The sequence below is a fragment of the Bombina bombina genome, chromosome 3 (assembly GCF_027579735.1).
Source record: "Bombina bombina isolate aBomBom1 chromosome 3, aBomBom1.pri, whole genome shotgun sequence".
Lineage (NCBI taxonomy): Eukaryota > Metazoa > Chordata > Amphibia > Anura > Bombinatoridae > Bombina > Bombina bombina.
The window spans coordinates 7,220,599-7,243,230 of NC_069501.1; the positions used below are offsets into that span (position 1 = coordinate 7,220,599).

General features: G+C 40.9%; 1 protein-coding gene across 1 annotated transcript in view; it reads left to right on the forward strand.

Moving 5' to 3' along the window:
* The window catches only part of POGLUT1 (protein O-glucosyltransferase 1), a gene marked incomplete at its 5' end in the record, with an annotated part of 108,740 nt that overhangs the window by 13,822 nt on the left and 72,286 nt on the right, over positions 1–22,632 (forward strand). Inside the window, 3 exon segments of the mRNA XM_053705709.1 lie at positions 8,751–8,810; positions 8,931–9,030; positions 9,167–9,225. Of these exon segments, the coding sequence (XP_053561684.1) occupies positions 8,751–8,810; positions 8,931–9,030; positions 9,167–9,225 (219 nt within the window).

A 22,632-nucleotide genomic window follows, 5' to 3' on the forward strand; every position in this document is an offset into this window, starting at 1 on the left:
ACACGTGGCAGGGACTGGTCTTTATACATTCAGCAAGGACTGACATTCATATATCTAGGATACACACGTGGCAGGGACTGGTCTTTATACATTCAGCAAGAACCGACATTCATATATCCAGGATACACACGTGGCAGGGAATGGTCTATATATATATTTAGCAAGAACTGACATTCATATATCTAGGATACACACGGGGCAGGGACTGGTCTTTATACATTCAGCAAGGACTGACATTCATATATCTAGGATACACACATGGCAGGGAATGGTCTTTATACATTCAGCAAGAACTGACATTCATATATCTAGGATACACACGTGGCAGGGACTGGTCTTTATACATTCAGCAAGGACTGACATTCATATATCTAGGATACACACGTGGCAGGGACTGGTCTTTATACATTCAGCAAGGACTGACATTCATATATCTAGGATACACACGTGGCAGGGAATGGTCTTTATACATTCAGCAAGGACTGACATTCATACAGGGAGTGCAGGATTATTAGGAAAGTTGTATTTTTGAGGATTAATTTTATTATTGAACAACAACCATGTTCTCAATGAACCCAAAAAACTCATTAATATCAAAGCTGAATATTTTTGGAAGTAGTTTTTAGTTTGTTTTTAGTTATAGCTATTTTAGGGGGATATCTGTGTGTGCAGGTGACTATTACTGTGCATAATTATTAGGCAACTTAACAAAAAACAAATATATACCCATTTCAATTATTTATTTTTACCAGTGAAACCAATATTACATTTCTGACATTCAAAAACAAAACAAAAACAAATCAGTGACCAATATAGCCACCTTTCTATGCAAGGACACTCAAAAGCCTGCCATCCATGGATTCTGTCAGTGTTTTGATCTGTTCACCATCAACATTGCGTGCAGCAGCAACCACAGCCTCCCAGACACTGTTCATAGAGGTGTACTGTTTTCCCTCCTTGTAAATCTCACATTTGATGATGGACCACAGGTTCTCAATGGGGTTCAGATCAGGTGAACAAGGAGGCCATGTCATTAGATTTTCTTCTTTTATACCCTTTCTTGCCAGCCACGCTGTGGAGTACTTGGACGCGTGTGATGGAGCATTGTCCTGCATGAAAATCATGTTTTTCTTGAAGGATGCAGACTTCTTCCTGTACCACTGCTTGAAGAAGGTGTCTTCCAGAAACTGGCAGTAGGACTGGGAGTTGAGCTTGACTCCATCCTCAACCCGAAAAGGCCCCACAAGCTCATCTTTGATGATACCAGCCCAAACCAGTACTCCACCTCCACCTTGCTGGCGTCTGAGTCGGACTGGAGCTCTCTGCCCTTTACCAATCCAGCCACGGGCCCATCCATCTGGCCCATCAAGACTCACTCTCATTTCATCAGTCCATAAAACCTTAGAAAAATCAGTCTTGAGATATTTCTTGGCCCAGTCTTGACGTTTCAGCTTGTGTGTCTTGTTCAGTGGTGGTCGTCTTTCAGCCTTTCTTACCTTGGCCATGTCTCTGAGTATTGCACACCTTGTGCTTTTGGGCACTCCACTGATGTTGCAGCTCTGAAATATGGCCAAACTGGTGGCAAGTGGCATCTTGGCAGCTGCACGCTTGACTTTTCTCAGTTCATGGGCAGTTATTTTGCGCCTTGGTTTTTCCACACGCTTCTTGCGACCCTGTTGACTATTTTGAATGAAACGCTTGATTGTTCGATGATCACGCTTCAGAAGCTTTGCAATTTTAAGAGTGCTGCATCCCTCTGCAAGATATCTCACTATTTTTGACTTTTCTGAGCCTGTCAAGTCCTTCTTTTGACCCATTTTGCCAAAGGAAAGGAAGTTGCCTAATAATTATGCACACCTGATATAGGGTGTTGATGTCATTAGACCACACCCCTTCTCATTACAGAGATGCACATCACCTAATATGCTTAATTGGTAGTAGGCTTTCGAGCCTATACAGCTTGGAGTAAGACAACATGCATAAAGAGGATGATGTGGTCAAAATACTAATTTGCCTACATAATTCTGCACTCCCTGTATATCCAGGATACACACGTGGCAGGGAATGGTCTTTATACATTCAGCAAGGACTGACATTCATATATCCAGGATACACACGTGGCAGGGAATGGTCTTTATATATTCAGCAAGAACTGACATTCATATATCTAGGATACACACGTGGTATTGACTGGTCTTTATACATTCAGCAAGAACTGACATTCATATATCCAGGATACACACATGGCAGGGACTGGTCTTTATACATTCAGCATGAACTGACATTCATATACAGTTGCAAGAAAAAGTATGTGAACCCTCTGGAATGATATGGATCTCTGCACAAATTGGTCATAAAATGTGATCTGATCATCATCTAAGTCACAACAATAGACAATCACAGTCTGCTTAAACTAATAACACACAAAGAATGAAATGTTGCCATGTTTTTATTGAACACACCATGTAAACATTCACAGTGCAGGTGGAAAAAGTATGTGAACCCTTGGATTTAATAACTGGTTGAACCTCCTTTGGCAGCAATAACTTCAAACAAATGTTTCCTGTAGTTGCAGATCAGACGTGCACAACGGTCAGGAGTAATTCTTGACCATTCCTCTTTACAGAACTGTTTCAGTTGAGCAATATTCTTGGGATGTCTGGTGTGAATTGCTTTCTTGAGGTCATGCCATAGCATCTCAATCGGGTTGAGGTCAGGACTCTGACTGGGCCACTTCAGAAGGCGTATTTTCTTCTGTTTAAGCCATTCTGTTGTTGATTTACTTCTATACTTTGGGTCATTGTCCTGTTGCAACACCCATCTTCTGTTGAGCTTCAGCTGGTAGACAGATGGCCTTAAGTTCTCCTGCAAAATGTCTTGATAAACTTGGGAATTCATTTTTCCTTCGATGATAGCAATCCGTCCAGGCCCTGATGCAGCAAAGCAGCCCCAAACAATGATGCCCCCACCACCATACTTCACAGTTGGGATGAGGTTTTGATGTTGGTGTGCTGTGCCTCTTTTTCGCCACACATAGTGTTGTGTGTTTCTTCCAAACAACTCAACTTTGGTTTCATCTGTCCACAGAATATTTTACCAGTACTGCTGTGGAACATCCAGGTGCTCTTGTGCAAACTGTAAATGTGCAGCAATGTTTTGTTTGGACAACCGTGGCTTCCTCTGTGGTATCCTCCCATGAAATCCATTCTTGTTTAGTGTTTTACGTATTGTAGATTCGCTAACAGGGATGTTGGCATTTGCCACTGACTTTTGTAAGTCTTTAGCTGACACTCTAGGATTCTTCTTCCCCTCATTGAGCAGTCTGTGCTGTGCTCTTTCAGTCATCTTTAGAGGACGGCCACTTCTAGGGAGAGTAGCATCAGTGCTGAACTTTCTCCATTTATAGACAATTTGTCTTACCGTGGACTGATGAACAGCAAGGCTTTTGGAGATACTTTTATAACCCTTTCAAGCTTTATGCAAGTCAACAATTCTTAATCGTAGGTCTTCTGAGAGCTCTTTTGTGCGAGGCATCATTCACATCAGGCAATGCTTCTTGTGAAAAGCAAACCCAGAACTGGTGTGGTTTTTTATAGGGCAGGGCAGCTGTAACCAACACCTCCAATCTCATCTCATTGATTGGACTCCAGTTGGCTGACGTCTCACTCCAATTAGCTCTTGGAGATGTCATTAGTCTAGGGGTTCACATACTTTTTCCACCTGCACTGTGAATGTTTACATGGTGTGTTCAATAAAAACATGGCAACATTTCATTCTTTGTGTGTTATTAGTTTAAGCAGACTGTGATTGTCTATTGTTGTGACTTAGATGATGATCAGATCACATTTTATGACCAATTTGTGCAGAAATCCATATCATTCCAAAGGGTTCACATACTTTTTTCTTGCAACTGTATCTAGGATATACACGTGGCAGGGACTGGTCTTTATATATTTAGCAAGGACTGACATTCATATATCCAGGATACACACGTGACAGGGAATGGTCTTTATACATTCAGCAAGAACTGACATTCATATATCTAGGATACACACGTGGTATTGACTGGTCTTTATACATTCAGCAAGAACTGACATTCATATATCTAGGATACACACGTGGCAGGGAATGGTCTTTATACATTCAGCAAGAACTGACATTCATATATCTAGGATACACACGTGGCAGGGACTGGTCTTTATACATTCAGCAAAAACTGACATTCATATATCTAGGATACACACATGGCAGGGAATGGTCTTTATACATTCAGCAAGAACTGACATTCATATATCTAGGATACACACGGGGCAGGGAATGGTCTATATATATTTAGCAAGAACTGACATTCATATATCCAGGATACACACATGGCAGGGACTGGTCTTTATACATTCAGCAAGAACTGACATTCATATATCTAGGATACACACGGGGCAGGGAATGGTCTATATATATTTAGCAAGAACTGACATTCATATATCCAGGATACACACGTGGCAGGGACTGGTCTTTATACATTCAGCAAGAACTGACATTCATATATCTAGGATACACACGTGGCAGGGACTGATCTTTATACATTCAGCAAGAACTGATATTCATATATCCAGGATACACACGTGGCAGGGAATGGTCTTTATACATTCAGCAAGAACTGATATTCATATATCCAGGATACACACGTGGCAGGGAATGGTCTTTATACATTCAGCAAGAACTGACATTCATATATCTAGGATACACACGTGGCAGGGACTGATCTTTATACATTCAGCAAGAACTGACATTCATATATCCAGGATACACACGTGGCAGAGACTGGTCTTTATACATTCAGCAAGAATGGACATTCATATATCCAGGATACACACGTGGCAGGGAATGGTCTTTATACATTCAGCAAGAACGGACATTCATATATCCAGGATACACACGTGGCAGGGACTGGTCTTTATACATTCAGGACACATGTATGTGCATTAAATGCCCTTTCCCCCCTTTTTTATTGAAAATACCACGTTACAATATACACCAATACAATAAACATCAGATAATCATTATAAAACTTCTAGATAGTACACAGGGAAGAATCATAACTTGTTCTATACATCCCGCAGTGTTCTCTTCACAATGATGCAGAATTATTTTCCCTTTCTATATATAAAACGTTTCTTTCCTTTTCCCTCCTTTCCTTCTTTTGCCCTGTTTCATTTTCTCTTTCTTTTACCAAACAATTTTTTCAAATATACTAAAGCATTGCATTATCCAACTTTCCTCCACACCCCAATAGGCTTAAATAGTCCCCATGTGATGAAGTTTACTGTTCTATATTCAATTAAATCCCAACATTATTGCTTATAAGAAAATGAGATTATTCTAATTCCAAAGCTTATGACCTTTCTTATGACAGAACCTCCCATATTCACGTGGTACCATAGACGCACATAAAGCTATTGTATCCCTAGTCTCTATCATAGAACGTATTGATATCGCCCTCTATTCAGGGTAAAGCCCTCAGAATCATTATTTATATGATTAATTCCTCCATTTACAATGGACCATAGTTATTAAAAACCATGACTAAAAACTTTCATTTCCCCCATAGAATCCACAAATTCGTCCCCCTTAGATCATATTCCTGTGCTACCTGCGTATACGTTATTACCCTACTGGGTACTCTATCACCTGATGCTTTCTTTTATTCATGACCGGTTACCATATAATGAGCCAATGGTGCAAGGACTTGTTGTTGAACATAAAGCTCTAATGCATTAAAGGGACAGTAACACCAGAATTTTTGTTGTTTTAATTACCCATTCCCCAGATTTGCATAACTAACACAGTTTTAACCATACACATTTTACCTCTATAATTACCTTATATCTAATCCTCTGCAGACTGCCCCCTTATTTCAGTTCTTTTGACAAACTTGCATTTTAGCCAATCAGTGCTCACTCCTCTGTAAATTCACGTGTATGAGCTCAATGTTATCTATATGAAACACATGAACTAACACCCTCTAGTGGTGAAAATGCCCTATTTGAATCATGAACGTTTCTTTTGGACTTGACTGTCCCTTTAATAAAGTTTCCCCATTTTAAAAAAAAAAAAATCCTTAAGTCTTACTTCTGTCATATAAAACATCAAATATTTCCATATACATTTGATCTAGGGGAGCTAAACGAAGTTCCTGAATACTGGGAATACGCTTTAACAACCACGTTTTCATTATACATTTTCATCAAAATGATCATTGTCATAGGACTAGCTTTCTCATGTTTTGTCAGTCAAGTGCATATATAATATTTAAAAAGTTTCAATTGATCTTTCCTGTAATACTTTTTGCCAAGTATTGTTTAATTTTTGGGCAGTCCCAGAAGTAGTGCTTTAAATTGGGGTCATTTACATTTAACGCATCTATTTTATCAGCTCAACCACCTTGCCGCTTTCTTTGGGGTAACCTACAATCTGTGCATTTTTGTATGGCTCAGACCATTTTAGAGAATTTATTAGATCAAAATGGGAAGACTATTTAAATGATAATAAAGAGGGTTGCCACAACACCCACATTTTATGGAAGGCGGGGAAGGAAGTCATTAGGGGTGAGATTACGAATGATGTGATAACGTATAACAAAGCAATCCAGAAACAATTTAAACAACTAAGTGAGAAATGAACAATTTCTTTTAGTAACTGTTTAGCAGATCAGGTTATTGGAGGAGGAAATATTTTGAAGATAAAAAAGAAATGGATCTATACTTGGTCCAGCAGGCAACAAGGGACATCAGGAAGCTTAAAGGTAAATTATATAGCTTCGTAATCGGTCAGGAAAGGTGATCAAAACAAATCTTAACTTTGAAGTCCAAACAAAGAATAATCTCAGATTATTCAGAGTTGGTAGAGGAGTTTCAAAAATATTATGCTGCACTATATACTTCAGAAAATAATAAAGAGAGAGTTAAGTCAACAATTTCTAAATAATACTAGCTAATCCATAAGGATCAATCTGGGTTTATACAGGCAAGAGTTTCCATTAGAAATATACATAAAGTATTGCATATGGTAAACTATTTTTGGTTATTAAAGAAAAGACAAATAAAAGGGCAAACAATTCCAAATGCGTTGCTGTTGGCCCTGGATGCCGAGAAGGCCTTCGATAGGGTAGAGTGGCCATATTTAATATCCTGTCTAGGTAGTTATAATATAAAGGGCCCTTTTAGAAACTTTATAAAGAGTGTTTATTCCAACACCACTGCCTCCGTTATTGTTAATTGAGAAATGTCTCCAAGATTTAGCATGGGCCAGGGCTGCCCCCTGTCACCTCTCTTGTTTAATTTGGTGTTGGAACCACTGGCGATGATATTTTTCCGGGTATAATCATGGACGGGGAAAGTTATCACCTTTCTTTATACGCGGATGATATGTTATTATTTATACAAGATCCCGATAAATATCTACATAACATTTTTAAATTGATTAAAGAGTTTGGCTATTTTTCAGGTTTTAAGATTAACAGTAGTAAATCTGAAGTGCTATGGCTGAATAGGAACGAGGATTGTGACATTCGCAACTTTCCGTTTTATAGAAACCTCTATTTAAACTACCTGGGAATAAATATCTCAACTAATCCAGATAAATGGTACAATATTAACTTTGAAAAAATCTATCTTTTTATAGAGCAAGTTCTGAAGAGATGGAGCAAACTGCCCATATCTTTGATGGGTAAAGCGCACTTAATTAAAATGATGATTTTACCCAATCTTCTTTATCCAATGAATATGTTACCAATTCTGATCCCTAGAAAAGATATTGAGAGATTGAATAAGATCTTTAATAAGTTCCTCTGGGTGGGAAAAGAATCTGCATCAGTCTAGATAACATGAAACAGCCCTTTTTAGGTGGAGGATTGGGGGTACCAGATATACACTCATATAACCTTTCATCGTTCGCAAGAGTGGCAGTAGATTGGCTTTTGGGGACAGAACAATTCTATCAGAACTCGATGGAAAAAATATCCCCAATGGGACAACATATGGAATTGAAAGATATTCACCCATCAATTAGACATAATATAATGTATAAAGGAATATTGAAAGCATGGTTTAAGATTGGTCAAATGTTAAGTTTTCCCATTAAGGGGTCAGCTTATTTACCCATTAGAGGGAACCCCATTTTCAGGCCAGGCCTTGATTCACAGACATTTTAAGGAATTTGAGAAAGTTTGGTTTTATAAGATAGGAGACTTGTTAGATCCTCTGAACAAGTTGATACAACCATTTCTAGAACTTCGGTATAGATTTGATATTCCTGAATCACACCTATAATCGTATATTCAAATACCTCAATATTTAAAGGGAATTATAAAAAGCTTTCCATCCATTTAGGAGCCTCACCCCATGAACAGAATTATAGAACGATTTGGAAAAGGAAAATTCTCATACTCTACCCTTTATAAAGCTCTATTGGACTCAAGGTTAAATGGGATAAGGGGAAAAATTGTCGCTGGGTCATGTCGCAACGGGAAGCTGCCACACAATTTGGATGCTATAGAGTTTGAAAGAAGTCTTTAAATATATTACGACAATTACACAAGAGTCATACTTTAGAGAGTCCCAGATTAAATTCTTGCTTTAACTGCCCATTAGGCAACTCGAGAGCTTCCTCCACCTTGTCCCACACGTGTGAGATTCTTGAAGTAACATGGCTGTGTGCTGTAATGTGTGTGACACTGTTTGTGATTTCTGTAGGGCGGCTCAGCTCTGGCCCTGGGAGAAGAAAATATCAAAAGGTTATTTCAGAGGATCCAGGTGAGAACATAAGAGAATGTGGGGCAGAAAATGGTAGGAAATATGAGGTCTGGGGGATATACAGACCACAGAGACTTCACTCACAACTTACTGTAATCCCTCTTTATTTATCTTCTATAGGACGAGCCCTGAGCGAGACCCACTGATTCTCCTGTCTCGGGAGAGTCCAGATCTGGTAGATGCAGAATACACCAAGAACCAAGCCTGGAAATCTGAGCGGGTAAGAGGGTCCTCCTAGGGCAGTTGGTGGTAAGGAAAAGGATGGAGATCTTTAGTAATAAGCAGCTGCCTGTGGGCCTTTGTGATATATTTACATTGTGTTGCCACCATAGCTTACAATCTGTCTTTCCCCACAGGATACGTTAGGAAGACCTCCTGCCAAAGAAGTGCCACTAGTGGATCATTGTGCTTTCAAGTATGTCTGGGGTTAACTGACCTCTCACCCCTACAGTGACCTCATTTTACTCCATTCATTGTTTTCTTTTTCCTTGTACAACTTCTACTCACACTATCTTACACCAATCATTCAGTCAATAGAAGTCACCATAAAACTCTCCTGCTCAGCTGACAGATCCCCAGACTGTGGGGGGCGAGGGGCAATATAGCTGTGTAGGTCTTTCTACCAGATGACAGTTTGGGAATCTCAGGAGATCTTACAGGTGGTTTAGTAGCAGAAGAAAGTATTGTGTGTTGCATTTCAGCATAAACGACTACGGGCTAGATTACTAGTGGATCACTAAATATTGCTTGTGTATACGATAATGTGCGTTGGTATTACAATACATCGCATTGTGCTCACGAGAGCGTGCTTCTATAGGCTCCTATGGGAGCCTTGTTCTGCCGTCAGACATGGCATCAGAACCTTGCGCATCGAAGGAGGTATGTAACGCAGCAATTGCAGCATTTGTAAATGTATATGTGTATATACATATATATTTATGTGTTACTATGTGTATATACATATATATTTGTGTTACTATGTGTGTATACATATATATTTATGTGTTAGTATGTGTGTATACATATATATTTATGTGTTACTATGTGTATATACAGATATATTTATGTGTTAGTATGTGTATATACATATATTTCTCCAACATAGGTGTGTCCGGTCCACGGCGTCATCCTTACTTGTGGGATATTCTCTTCCCCAACAGGAAATGGCAAAGAGCCCAGCAAAGCTGGTCACATGATCCCTCCTAGGCTCCGCCTACCCCAAGTCATTCTCTTTGCCGTTGTACAGGCAACATCTCCACGGAGATGGCTTAGAGTTTTTTAGTGTTTAACTGTAGTTTTTATTATTCAATCAAGAGTTTGTTATTTTGAAATAGTGCTGGTATGTACTATTTACTCTGAAACAGAAAAGAGATGAAGAATTCTGTTTGTATGAGGAAAATGATTTTAGCAACCGTCACTAAAATCCATGGCTGTTCCACACAGGACTGTTGAGAGCAATTAACTTCAGTTGGGGGAACAGTGAGCAGTCTCTTGCTGCTTGAGGTATGACACATTCTAACAAGACGATGTAATGCTGGAAGCTGTCATTTTCCCTATGGGATCCGGTAAGCCATGTTTATTACGATCTTAAATAAGGGCTTCACAAGGGCTTATTAAGACTGTAGACTTTTTCTGGGCTAAATCGATTCATTATTAACACATATTTAGCCTTGAGGAATCATTTATTCTGGGTATTTTGATATAATAATATCGGCAGGCACTGTTTTAGACACCTTATTCTTTAGGGGCTTTCCCAAATCATAGGCAGAGCCTCATTTTCGCGCCGGTGTTGCGCACTTGTTTTTGAGAGGCATGACATGCAGTCGCATGTGAGAGGAGCTCTGATACTTAGAAAAGACTTCTGAAGGCGTCATTTGGTATCGTATTCCCCTTTGGGCTTGGTTGGGTCTCAGCAAAGCAGATACCAGGGACTGTAAAGGGGTTAAAGTTAAAAACGGCTCCGGTTCCGTTATTTTAAGGGTTAAAGCTTCCAAATTTGGTGTGCAATACTTTTAAGGCTTTAAGACACTGTGGTGAAAATTTGGTGAATTTTGAACAATTCCTTCATGTTTTTTCGCAATTGCAGTAATAAAGTGTGTTCAGTTTAAAATTTAAAGCGACAGTAACGGTTTTATTTTAAAACGTTTTTTGTACTTTGTTATCAAGTTTATGCCTGTTTAACATGTCTGAACTACCAGATAGACTGTGTTCTGAATGTGGGGAAGCCAGAATTCCCGTTCATTTAAATAAATGTGATTTATGTGACAATGATGCCCAAGATGATTCCTCAAGTGAGGGGAGTAAGCATGGTACTGCATCATTCCCTCCTTCGTCTACACGAGTCTTGCCCACTCAGGAGGCCCCTAGTACATCTAGCGCGCCAATACTCCTTACTATGCAACAATTAACGGCTGTAATGGATAATTCTGTCAAAAACATTTTAGCCAAAATGAACACTTATCAGCGTAAGCGCGACTGCTCTGTTTTAGATACTGAAGAGCATGACGACGCTGATAATAATGGTTCTGAAGGGCCCCTAACCCAGTCTGAAGGGGCCAGGGAGGTTTTGTCTGAGGGAGAAATTACTGATTCAGGGAACATTTCTCAACAAGCTGAACCTGATGTGATTACGTTTAAATTTAAGTTGGAACATCTCCGCATTCTGCTTAAGGAGGTATTATCCACTCTGGATGATTGTGACAAGTTGGTCATCCCAGAGAAACTATGTAAAATGGACAAGTTCCTAGAAGTCCCGGGGCTCCCAGAAGCTTTTCCTATACCCAAGCGGGTGGCGGACATTGTTAATAAGGAATGGGAAAGGCCCGGTATTCCTTTCGTCCCTCCCCCCATATTTAAAAAATTGTTTCCTATGGTCGACCCCAGAAAGGACTTATGGCAGACAGTCCCCAAGGTCGAGGGAGCGGTTTCCACTTTAAACAAACGCACCACTATTCCCATAGAGGATAGTTGTGCTTTCAAAGATCCTATGGATAAAAAATTAGAAGGTTTACTTAAAAAGATGTTTGTTCAGCAGGGTTACCTTCTACAACCAATTTCATGCATTGTCCCTGTAGCTACAGCCGCATGTTTCTGGTTCGATGAGCTGATAAAGGCGGTCGATAGTGATTCTCCTCCTTATGAGGAGATTATGGACAGAATCAATGCTCTCAAATTGGCTAATTCTTTCACCCTAGACGCCACTTTGCAATTGGCTAGGTTAGCGGCTAAGAATTCTGGGTTTGCTATTGTGGCGCGCAGAGCGCTTTGGTTGAAATCTTGGTCAGCTGATGCGTCTTCCAAGAACAAGCTACTTAACATTCCTTTCAAGGGGAAAACGCTGTTTGGCCCTGACTTGAAAGAGATTATCTCTGATATCACTGGGGGTAAGGGCCACGCCCTTCCTCAGGATCGGCCTTTCAAGGCAAAAAATAAACCTAATTTTCGTCCCTTTCGTAGAAATGGACCAGCCCAAAGTGCTACGTCCTCTAAGCAAGAGGGTAATACTTCTCAAGCCAAGCCAGCTTGGAGACCAATGCAAGGCTGGAACAAGGGAAAGCAGGCCAAGAAACCTGCCACTGCTACCAAGACAGCATGAAATGTTGGCCCCCGATCCGGGACCGGATCTGGTGGGGGGCAGACTCTCTCTCTTCGCTCAGGCTTGGGCAAGAGATGTTCTGGATCCTTGGGCGCTAGAAATAGTCTCCCAAGGTTATCTTCTGGAATTCAAGGGGCTTCCCCCAAGGGGGAGGTTCCACAGGTCTCAGTTGTCTTCAGACCACATAAAAAGACAGGCATTCTTACATTGTGTAGAAGACCTGTTAAAAATGGGAGTGATTCATCCTGTTCCATTAAGAGAACAAGGGATGGGGTTCTACTCCAATCTGTTCATAGTTCCCAAAAAAGAGGGAACGTTCAGACCAATCTTAGATCTCAAGATCTTAAACAAGTTTCTCAAGGTTCCATCGTTCAAGATGGAAACCATTCGAACTATTCTTCCTTCCATCCAGGAAGGTCAATTCATGACCACGGTGGATTTAAAGGATGCGTATCTACATATTCCTATCCACAAGGAACATCATCGGTTCCTAAGGTTCGCATTCCTGGACAAGCATTACCAGTTCGTGGCGCTTCCTTTCGGATTAGCCACTGCTCCAAGGATTTTCACAAAGGTACTAGGGTCCCTTCTAGCTGTGCTAAGACCAAGGGGCATTGCTGTAGTACCTTACTTGGACGACATTCTGATTCAAGCGTCGTCCCTTCCTCAAGCAAAGGCTCACACGGACATTGTCCTGGCCTTTCTCAGATCTCACGGATGGAAAGTGAACGTGGAAAAGAGTTCTCTATCTCCGTCAACAAGGGTTCCCTTCTTGGGAACAATAATAGACTCCTTAGAAATGAGGATTTTTCTGACAGAGGCCAGAAAAACAAAACTTCTAGACTCTTGTCGGATACTTCATTCAGTTCCTCTTCCTTCCATAGCGCAGTGCATGGAAGTGATCGGTTTGATGGTAGCGGCAATGGACATAGTTCCTTTTGCGCGCATTCATCTAAGACCATTACAACTGTGCATGCTCGGTCAGTGGAATGGGGACTATACAGACTTGTCTCCGAAGATACAAGTAAATCAGAGGACCAGAGACTCACTCCGTTGGTGGCTGTCCCTGGACAACCTGTCACAAGGGATGACATTCCGCAGACCGGAGTGGGTCATCGTCACGACCGACGCCAGTCTGATGGGCTGGGGCGCGGTCTGGGGATCCCTGAAAGCTCAGGGTCTTTGGTCTTGGGAAGAATCTCTTCTACCGATAAATATTCTGGAACTGAGAGCGATATTCAATGCTCTCAAGGCTTGGCCTCAGCTAGCGAGGGCCAAGTTCATACGGTTTCAATCAGACAACATGACAACTGTTGCGTACATCAACCATCAGGGGGGAACAAGGAGTTCCCTAGCGATGGAAGAAGTGACCAAAATCATTCTATGGGCGGAGTCTCACTCCTGCCACCTGTCTGCTATCCACATCCCAGGAGTGGAAAATTGGGAAGCGGATTTTCTGAGTCGTCAGACATTGCATCCGGGGGAGTGGGAACTCCATCCGGAAATCTTTGCCCAAGTCACTCAGCTGTGGGGCATTCCAGACATGGATCTGATGGCCTCTCGTCAGAACTTCAAAGTTCCTTGCTACGGGTCCAGATCCAGGGATCCCAAGGCGGCTCTAGTGGATGCACTAGTAGCACCTTGGACCTTCAAACTAGCTTATGTGTTCCCGCCGTTTCCTCTCATCCCCAGGCTGGTAGCCAGGATCAATCAGGAGAGGGCGTCGGTGATCTTGATAGCTCCTGCGTGGCCACGCAGGACTTGGTATGCAGATCTGGTGAATATGTCATCGGCTCCACCTTGGAAGCTACCTTTGAGACGAGACCTTCTTGTTCAGGGTCCGTTCGAACATCCGAATCTGGTTTCACTCCAGCTGACTGCTTGGAGATTGAACGCTTGATCTTATCCAAGCGAGGGTTCTCAGATTCTGTTATCGATACTCTTGTTCAGGCCAGAAAGCCTGTAACTAGAAAGATTTACCACAAAATTTGGAAAAAATATATCTGTTGGTGTGAATCTAAAGGATTCCCTTGGGACAAGGTTAAGATTCCTAAGATTCTATCCTTCCTTCAAGAAGGATTGGAAAAAGGATTATCTGCTAGTTCCCTGAAGGGACAGATTTCTGCCTTGTCTGTGTTACTTCACAAAAAGCTGGCAGCTGTGCCAGATGTTCAAGCCTTTGTTCAGGCTCTAGTTAGAATTAAGCCTGTTTACAAACCTTTGACTCCTCCTTGGAGTCTCAACTTAGTTCTTTCAGTTCTTCAGGGGGTTCCGTTTGAACCCTTACATTCCGTTGATATTAAGTTATTATCTTGGAAAGTTTTGTTTTTAGTTGCAATCTCTTCTGCTAGAAGAGTTTCAGAATTATCTGCTCTGCAGTGTTCTCCCCCTTATCTGGTGTTCCATGCAGATAAGGTGGTTTTACGTACTAAACCTGGTTTTCTTCCAAAAGTTGTTTCTAACAAAAACATTAACCAGGAGATTATCGTACCTTCTCTGTGTCCGAAACCAGTTTCAAAGAAGGAACGTTTGTTGCACAATTTGGATGTTGTTCGCGCTCTAAAATTCTATTTAGATGCTACAAAGGATTTTAGACAAACATCTTCCTTGTTTGTTGTTTATTCCGGTAAAAGGAGAGGTCAAAAAGCAACTTCTACCTCTCTCTCTTTTTGGATTAAAAGCATCATCAGATTGGCTTACGAGACTGCCGGACGGCAGCCTCCCGAAAGAATCACGGCTCATTCCACTAGGGCTGTGGCTTCCACATGGGCCTTCAAGAACGAGGCTTCTGTTGATCAGATATGTAGGGCAGCGACTTGGTCTTCACTGCACACTTTTACCAAATTTTACAAGTTTGATACTTTTGCTTCTTCTGAGGCTATTTTTGGGAGAAAGGTTTTGCAAGCCGTGGTGCCTTCCATTTAGGTGACCTGGTTTGCTCCCTCCCTTCATCCGTGTCCTAAAGCTTTGGTATTGGTTCCCACAAGTAAGGATGACGCCGTGGACCGGACACACCTATGTTGGAGAAAACAGAATTTATGTTTAACTGATAAATTACTTTCTCCAACGGTGTGTCCGGTCCACGGCCCGCCCTGGTTTTTTTTTAATCAGGTCTGATAATTTATTTTCTTTAACTACAGTCACCACGGTACCATATGGTTTCTCCTATGCAAATATTCCTCCTTAACGTCGGTCGAATGACTGGGGTAGGCGGAGCCTAGGAGGGATCATGTGACCAGCTTTGCTGGGCTCTTTGCCATTTCCTGTTGGGGAAGAGAATATCCCACAAGTAAGGATGACGCCGTGGACCGGACACACCGTTGGAGAAAGTAATTTATCAGGTAAACATAAATTCTGTTATTTATGTGTTACTATGTGTATATACATATATATTTATGTGTTATTATGTGTATATACATATATATTTATGTGTTATTATGTGTATATACATATATATTTATGTGTTATTATGTGTATATACATATATATTTATGTGTTATTATGTGTATATACATATATATTTATGTGTTATTATGTGTATATACATATATATTTATGTGTTATTATGTGTATATACATATATATTTATGTGTTATTATGTGTATATACATATATATTTATGTGTTATTATGTGTATATACATATATATTTATGTGTTATTATGTGTATATACATATATATTTATGTGTTATTATGTGTATATACATATATATTTATGTGTATATACATATATATTTATGTGTTACTATGTGTATATACATATATATTTATGTGTGTATACATATATATTTATGTGTATATACATATATATTTATGTGTTACTATGTGTATATACAGATATATTTATGTGTTACTATGTGTATATACATATATATTTATGTGTTACTATGTGTATATACATATATATTTATGTGTTATTATGTGTATATACATATATATTTATGTGTTACTATGTGTATATACATATATATTTATGTGTTAGTATGTGTGTATACATATATATTTATGTGTTACTATGTGTGTATACAGATATATTTATGTGTTAGTATGTGTGTATACATATATATTTATGTGTTACTATGTGTATATACATATATATTTATGTGTTATGTGTATATACATATATATTTATGTGTTATGTGTATATACATATATATTTATCTGTTGTTATGTGTATATACATATATATTTATCTGTTATTATGTGTATATACATATATATTTATCTGTTATTATGTGTATATACATATATATTTATGTGTTAGTATGTGTATATACATATATATTTATGTGTTACTATGTGTATATACATATATATTTATGTGTTACTATGTGTATATACATATGTATTTATGTGTTACTATGTGTAATATACATATATATTTATGTGTTACTATGTGTATATACATATATATTTATGTGTATATACATATATATTTATGTGTTAGTATGTGTATATACATATATTTCTCCAACATTGGTGTGTCCGGTCCACGGCGTCATCCTTACTTGTGGGATATTCTCTTCCCCAACAGGAAATGGCAAAGAGTCCCAGCAAAGCTGGTCACATGATCCCTCCTAGGCTCCGCCCACCCCAGTCATTCTCTTTGCCGTTGCACAGGCAACATCTCCACGGAGATGGTTAAGAGTTTTTTGGTGTTTTAATGTAGTTTTTATTCTTCTATCAAGTGTTTGTTATTTTAAAATAGTGCTGGTATGTACTATTTAATCTGAAACAGAAAAGGATGAAGATTTCTGTTTGTAAGAGGAAGATGATTTTAGCAGACAGTAACTAAAATCGATTGCTGTTTCCACACAGGACTGTTGAGATGAAGTAACTTCAGTTGGGGGAAACAGTTAGCAGTCTTTTCTGCTTAAGGTATGACTAGCCATATTTCTAACAAGACCATGTAATGCTGGAAGGCTGTCATTTCCCCTCATGGGGACCAGTAAGCCATTTTCTTAGTTAAACATAAAAGAATAAAGGGCTTCAAAAAGGGCTTAAAAACTGGTAGACATTTTTCTGGGCTAAAACAATTGCTTTACTAGGCATATTATGCAGATTCTAACTAATTATTGGTATTATAATCTTGGGGAACGTTTAGAAAAACGGCAGGCACTGTGTTGGACACCTTTTTCAGATGGGGGCCTTTCTAGTTATAGACAGAGCCTCATTCTGGGACTGTATAGGGGTTAAATGTAAAAACGGCTCCGGTTCCGTTAATTTAAGGGTTAAAGCTCTGAAATTTGGTGTGCAATACTTTTAATGCTTTAAGACACTGTGGTGAAATTTTGGTGAATTTTGAACAATTCCTTCATACTTTTTCACATATTCAGTAATAAAGTGTTTTCAGTTTGAAATTTAAAGTGACAGTAACGGTTTTATTTTAAAACGTTTTTTGTGCTTGGTTGACAAGTTTAAGCCCGTTTAACATGTCTGTACCATCAGATAAGCTATGTTCTATATGTATGAAAGCCAATGTGTCTCCCCATTTAAATTTATGTGATAATTGTGCCATAGTGTCCAAACAAAGTAAGGACAGTAATGCCACAGATAATGATATTGCCCAAGATGATTCCTCAAATGAGGGGAGTAAACATGATACTACATCATCCCCTACTGTGTCTACACCAGTTATGCCCACACAGGAGGCCCCTAGTACATCTAGTGCGCCAATACTTATTACCATGCAACAATTAACGGCTGTAATGGATAACTCCATAGCAAATCTTTTATCCAAAATGCCTACTTATCAGAGAAAGCGCGATTGCTCTGTTTTAAACACTGAAGAGCAAGAGGACGCTGATGATAACTGTTCTGACATACCCTCACACCAATCTCAAGGGGCCATGAGGGAGGTTTTGTCTGATGGAGAAATTTCAGATTCAGGAAAAATTTCTCATCAAGCTGAACCTGATGTTGTGACATTTAAATTTAAATTAGAGCATCTCCGCGCACTGCTTAAGGAGGTGTTATCTACTCTGGATGATTGTGACAATTTGGTCATTCCAGAGAAATTATGTAAGATGGACAAGTTCCTAGAGGTTCCGGTGCCCCCCGACGCTTTTCCTATACCCAAGCGGGTGGCGGACATTGTTAATAAAGAATGGGAAAGGCCCGGTATTCCTTTCGTCCCTCCCCCCATATTTAAAAAATTGTTTCCTATGGTCGACCCCAGAAAGGACTTATGGCAGACAGTCCCCAAGGTCGAGGGAGCGGTTTCCACTTTAAACAAACGCACCACTATTCCCATAGAGGATAGTTGTGCTTTCAAAGATCCTATGGATAAAAAATTAGAAGGTTTACTTAAAAAGATGTTTGTTCAGCAGGGTTACCTTCTACAACCAATTTCATGCATTGTCCCTGTAGCTACAGCCGCATGTTTCTGGTTCGATGAGCTGATAAAGGCGGTCGATAGTGATTCTCCTCCTTATGAGGAGATTATGGACAGAATCAATGCTCTCAAATTGGCTAATTCTTTCACCCTAGACGCCACTTTGCAATTGGCTAGGTTAGCGGCTAAGAATTCTGGGTTTGCTATTGTGGCGCGCAGAGCGCTTTGGTTGAAATCTTGGTCAGCTGATGCGTCTTCCAAGAACAAGCTACTTAACATTCCTTTCAAGGGGAAAACGCTGTTTGGCCCTGACTTGAAAGAGATTATCTCTGATATCACTGGGGGTAAGGGCCACGCCCTTCCTCAGGATCGGCCTTTCAAGGCAAAAAATAAACCTAATTTTCGTCCCTTTCGTAGAAATGGACCAGCCCAAAGTGCTACGTCCTCTAAGCAAGAGGGTAATACTTCTCAAGCCAAGCCAGCTTGGAGACCAATGCAAGGCTGGAACAAGGGAAAGCAGGCCAAGAAACCTGCCACTGCTACCAAGACAGCATGAAATGTTGGCCCCCGATCCGGGACCGGATCTGGTGGGGGGCAGACTCTCTCTCTTCGCTCAGGCTTGGGCAAGAGATGTTCTGGATCCTTGGGCGCTAGAAATAGTCTCCCAAGGTTATCTTCTGGAATTCAAGGGGCTTCCCCCAAGGGGGAGGTTCCACAGGTCTCAGTTGTCTTCAGACCACATAAAAAGACAGGCATTCTTACATTGTGTAGAAGACCTGTTAAAAATGGGAGTGATTCATCCTGTTCCATTAAGAGAACAAGGGATGGGGTTCTACTCCAATCTGTTCATAGTTCCCAAAAAAGAGGGAACGTTCAGACCAATCTTAGATCTCAAGATCTTAAACAAGTTTCTCAAGGTTCCATCGTTCAAGATGGAAACCATTCGAACTATTCTTCCTTCCATCCAGGAAGGTCAATTCATGACCACAGTGGATTTAAAGGATGCGTATCTACATATTCCTATCCACAAGGAACATCATCGGTTCCTAAGGTTCGCATTCCTGGACAAGCATTACCAGTTCGTGGCGCTTCCTTTCGGATTAGCCACTGCTCCAAGGATTTTCACAAAGGTACTAGGGTCCCTTCTAGCTGTGCTAAGACCAAGGGGCATTGCTGTAGTACCTTACTTGGACGACATTCTGATTCAAGCGTCGTCCCTTCCTCAAGCAAAGGCTCACACGGACATTGTCCTGGCCTTTCTCAGATCTCACGGATGGAAAGTGAACGTGGAAAAGAGTTCTCTATCTCCGTCAACAAGGGTTCCCTTCTTGGGAACAATAATAGACTCCTTAGAAATGAGGATTTTTCTGACAGAGGCCAGAAAAACAAAACTTCTAGACTCTTGTCGGATACTTCATTCAGTTCCTCTTCCTTCCATAGCGCAGTGCATGGAAGTGATCGGTTTGATGGTAGCGGCAATGGACATAGTTCCTTTTGCGCGCATTCATCTAAGACCATTACAACTGTGCATGCTCGGTCAGTGGAATGGGGACTATACAGACTTGTCTCCGAAGATACAAGTAAATCAGAGGACCAGAGACTCACTCCGTTGGTGGCTGTCCCTGGACAACCTGTCACAAGGGATGACATTCCGCAGACCGGAGTGGGTCATCGTCACGACCGACGCCAGTCTGATGGGCTGGGGCGCGGTCTGGGGATCCCTGAAAGCTCAGGGTCTTTGGTCTTGGGAAGAATCTCTTCTACCGATAAATATTCTGGAACTGAGAGCGATATTCAATGCTCTCAAGGCTTGGCCTCAGCTAGCGAGGGCCAAGTTCATACGGTTTCAATCAGACAACATGACAACTGTTGCGTACATCAACCATCAGGGGGGAACAAGGAGTTCCCTAGCGATGGAAGAAGTGACCAAAATCATTCTATGGGCGGAGTCTCACTCCTGCCACCTGTCTGCTATCCACATCCCAGGAGTGGAAAATTGGGAAGCGGATTTTCTGAGTCGTCAGACATTGCATCCGGGGGAGTGGGAACTCCATCCGGAAATCTTTGCCCAAGTCACTCAGCTGTGGGGCATTCCAGACATGGATCTGATGGCCTCTCGTCAGAACTTCAAAGTTCCTTGCTACGGGTCCAGATCCAGGGATCCCAAGGCGGCTCTAGTGGATGCACTAGTAGCACCTTGGACCTTCAAACTAGCTTATGTGTTCCCGCCGTTTCCTCTCATCCCCAGGCTGGTAGCCAGGATCAATCAGGAGAGGGCGTCGGTGATCTTGATAGCTCCTGCGTGGCCACGCAGGACTTGGTATGCAGATCTGGTGAATATGTCATCGGCTCCACCTTGGAAGCTACCTTTGAGACGAGACCTTCTTGTTCAGGGTCCGTTCGAACATCCGAATCTGGTTTCACTCCAGCTGACTGCTTGGAGATTGAACGCTTGATCTTATCCAAGCGAGGGTTCTCAGATTCTGTTATCGATACTCTTGTTCAGGCCAGAAAGCCTGTAACTAGAAAGATTTACCACAAAATTTGGAAAAAATATATCTGTTGGTGTGAATCTAAAGGATTCCCTTGGGACAAGGTTAAGATTCCTAAGATTCTATCCTTCCTTCAAGAAGGATTGGAAAAAGGATTATCTGCTAGTTCCCTGAAGGGACAGATTTCTGCCTTGTCTGTGTTACTTCACAAAAAGCTGGCAGCTGTGCCAGATGTTCAAGCCTTTGTTCAGGCTCTAGTTAGAATTAAGCCTGTTTACAAACCTTTGACTCCTCCTTGGAGTCTCAACTTAGTTCTTTCAGTTCTTCAGGGGGTTCCGTTTGAACCCTTACATTCCGTTGATATTAAGTTATTATCTTGGAAAGTTTTGTTTTTAGTTGCAATCTCTTCTGCTAGAAGAGTTTCAGAATTATCTGCTCTGCAGTGTTCTCCCCCTTATCTGGTGTTCCATGCAGATAAGGTGGTTTTACGTACTAAACCTGGTTTTCTTCCAAAAGTTGTTTCTAACAAAAACATTAACCAGGAGATTATCGTACCTTCTCTGTGTCCGAAACCAGTTTCAAAGAAGGAACGTTTGTTGCACAATTTGGATGTTGTTCGCGCTCTAAAATTCTATTTAGATGCTACAAAGGATTTTAGACAAACATCTTCCTTGTTTGTTGTTTATTCCGGTAAAAGGAGAGGTCAAAAAGCAACTTCTACCTCTCTCTCTTTTTGGATTAAAAGCATCATCAGATTGGCTTACGAGACTGCCGGACGGCAGCCTCCCGAAAGAATCACGGCTCATTCCACTAGGGCTGTGGCTTCCACATGGGCCTTCAAGAACGAGGCTTCTGTTGATCAGATATGTAGGGCAGCGACTTGGTCTTCACTGCACACTTTTACCAAATTTTACAAGTTTGATACTTTTGCTTCTTCTGAGGCTATTTTTGGGAGAAAGGTTTTGCAAGCCGTGGTGCCTTCCATTTAGGTGACCTGGTTTGCTCCCTCCCTTCATCCGTGTCCTAAAGCTTTGGTATTGGTTCCCACAAGTAAGGATGACGCCGTGGACCGGACACACCTATGTTGGAGAAAACAGAATTTATGTTTACCTGATAAATTACTTTCTCCAACGGTGTGTCCGGTCCACGGCCCGCCCTGGTTTTTTTTTAATCAGGTCTGATAATTTATTTTCTTTAACTACAGTCACCACGGTACCATATGGTTTCTCCTATGCAAATATTCCTCCTTAACGTCGGTCGAATGACTGGGGTAGGCGGAGCCTAGGAGGGATCATGTGACCAGCTTTGCTGGGCTCTTTGCCATTTCCTGTTGGGGAAGAGAATATCCCACAAGTAAGGATGACGCCGTGGACCGGACACACCGTTGGAGAAAGTAATTTA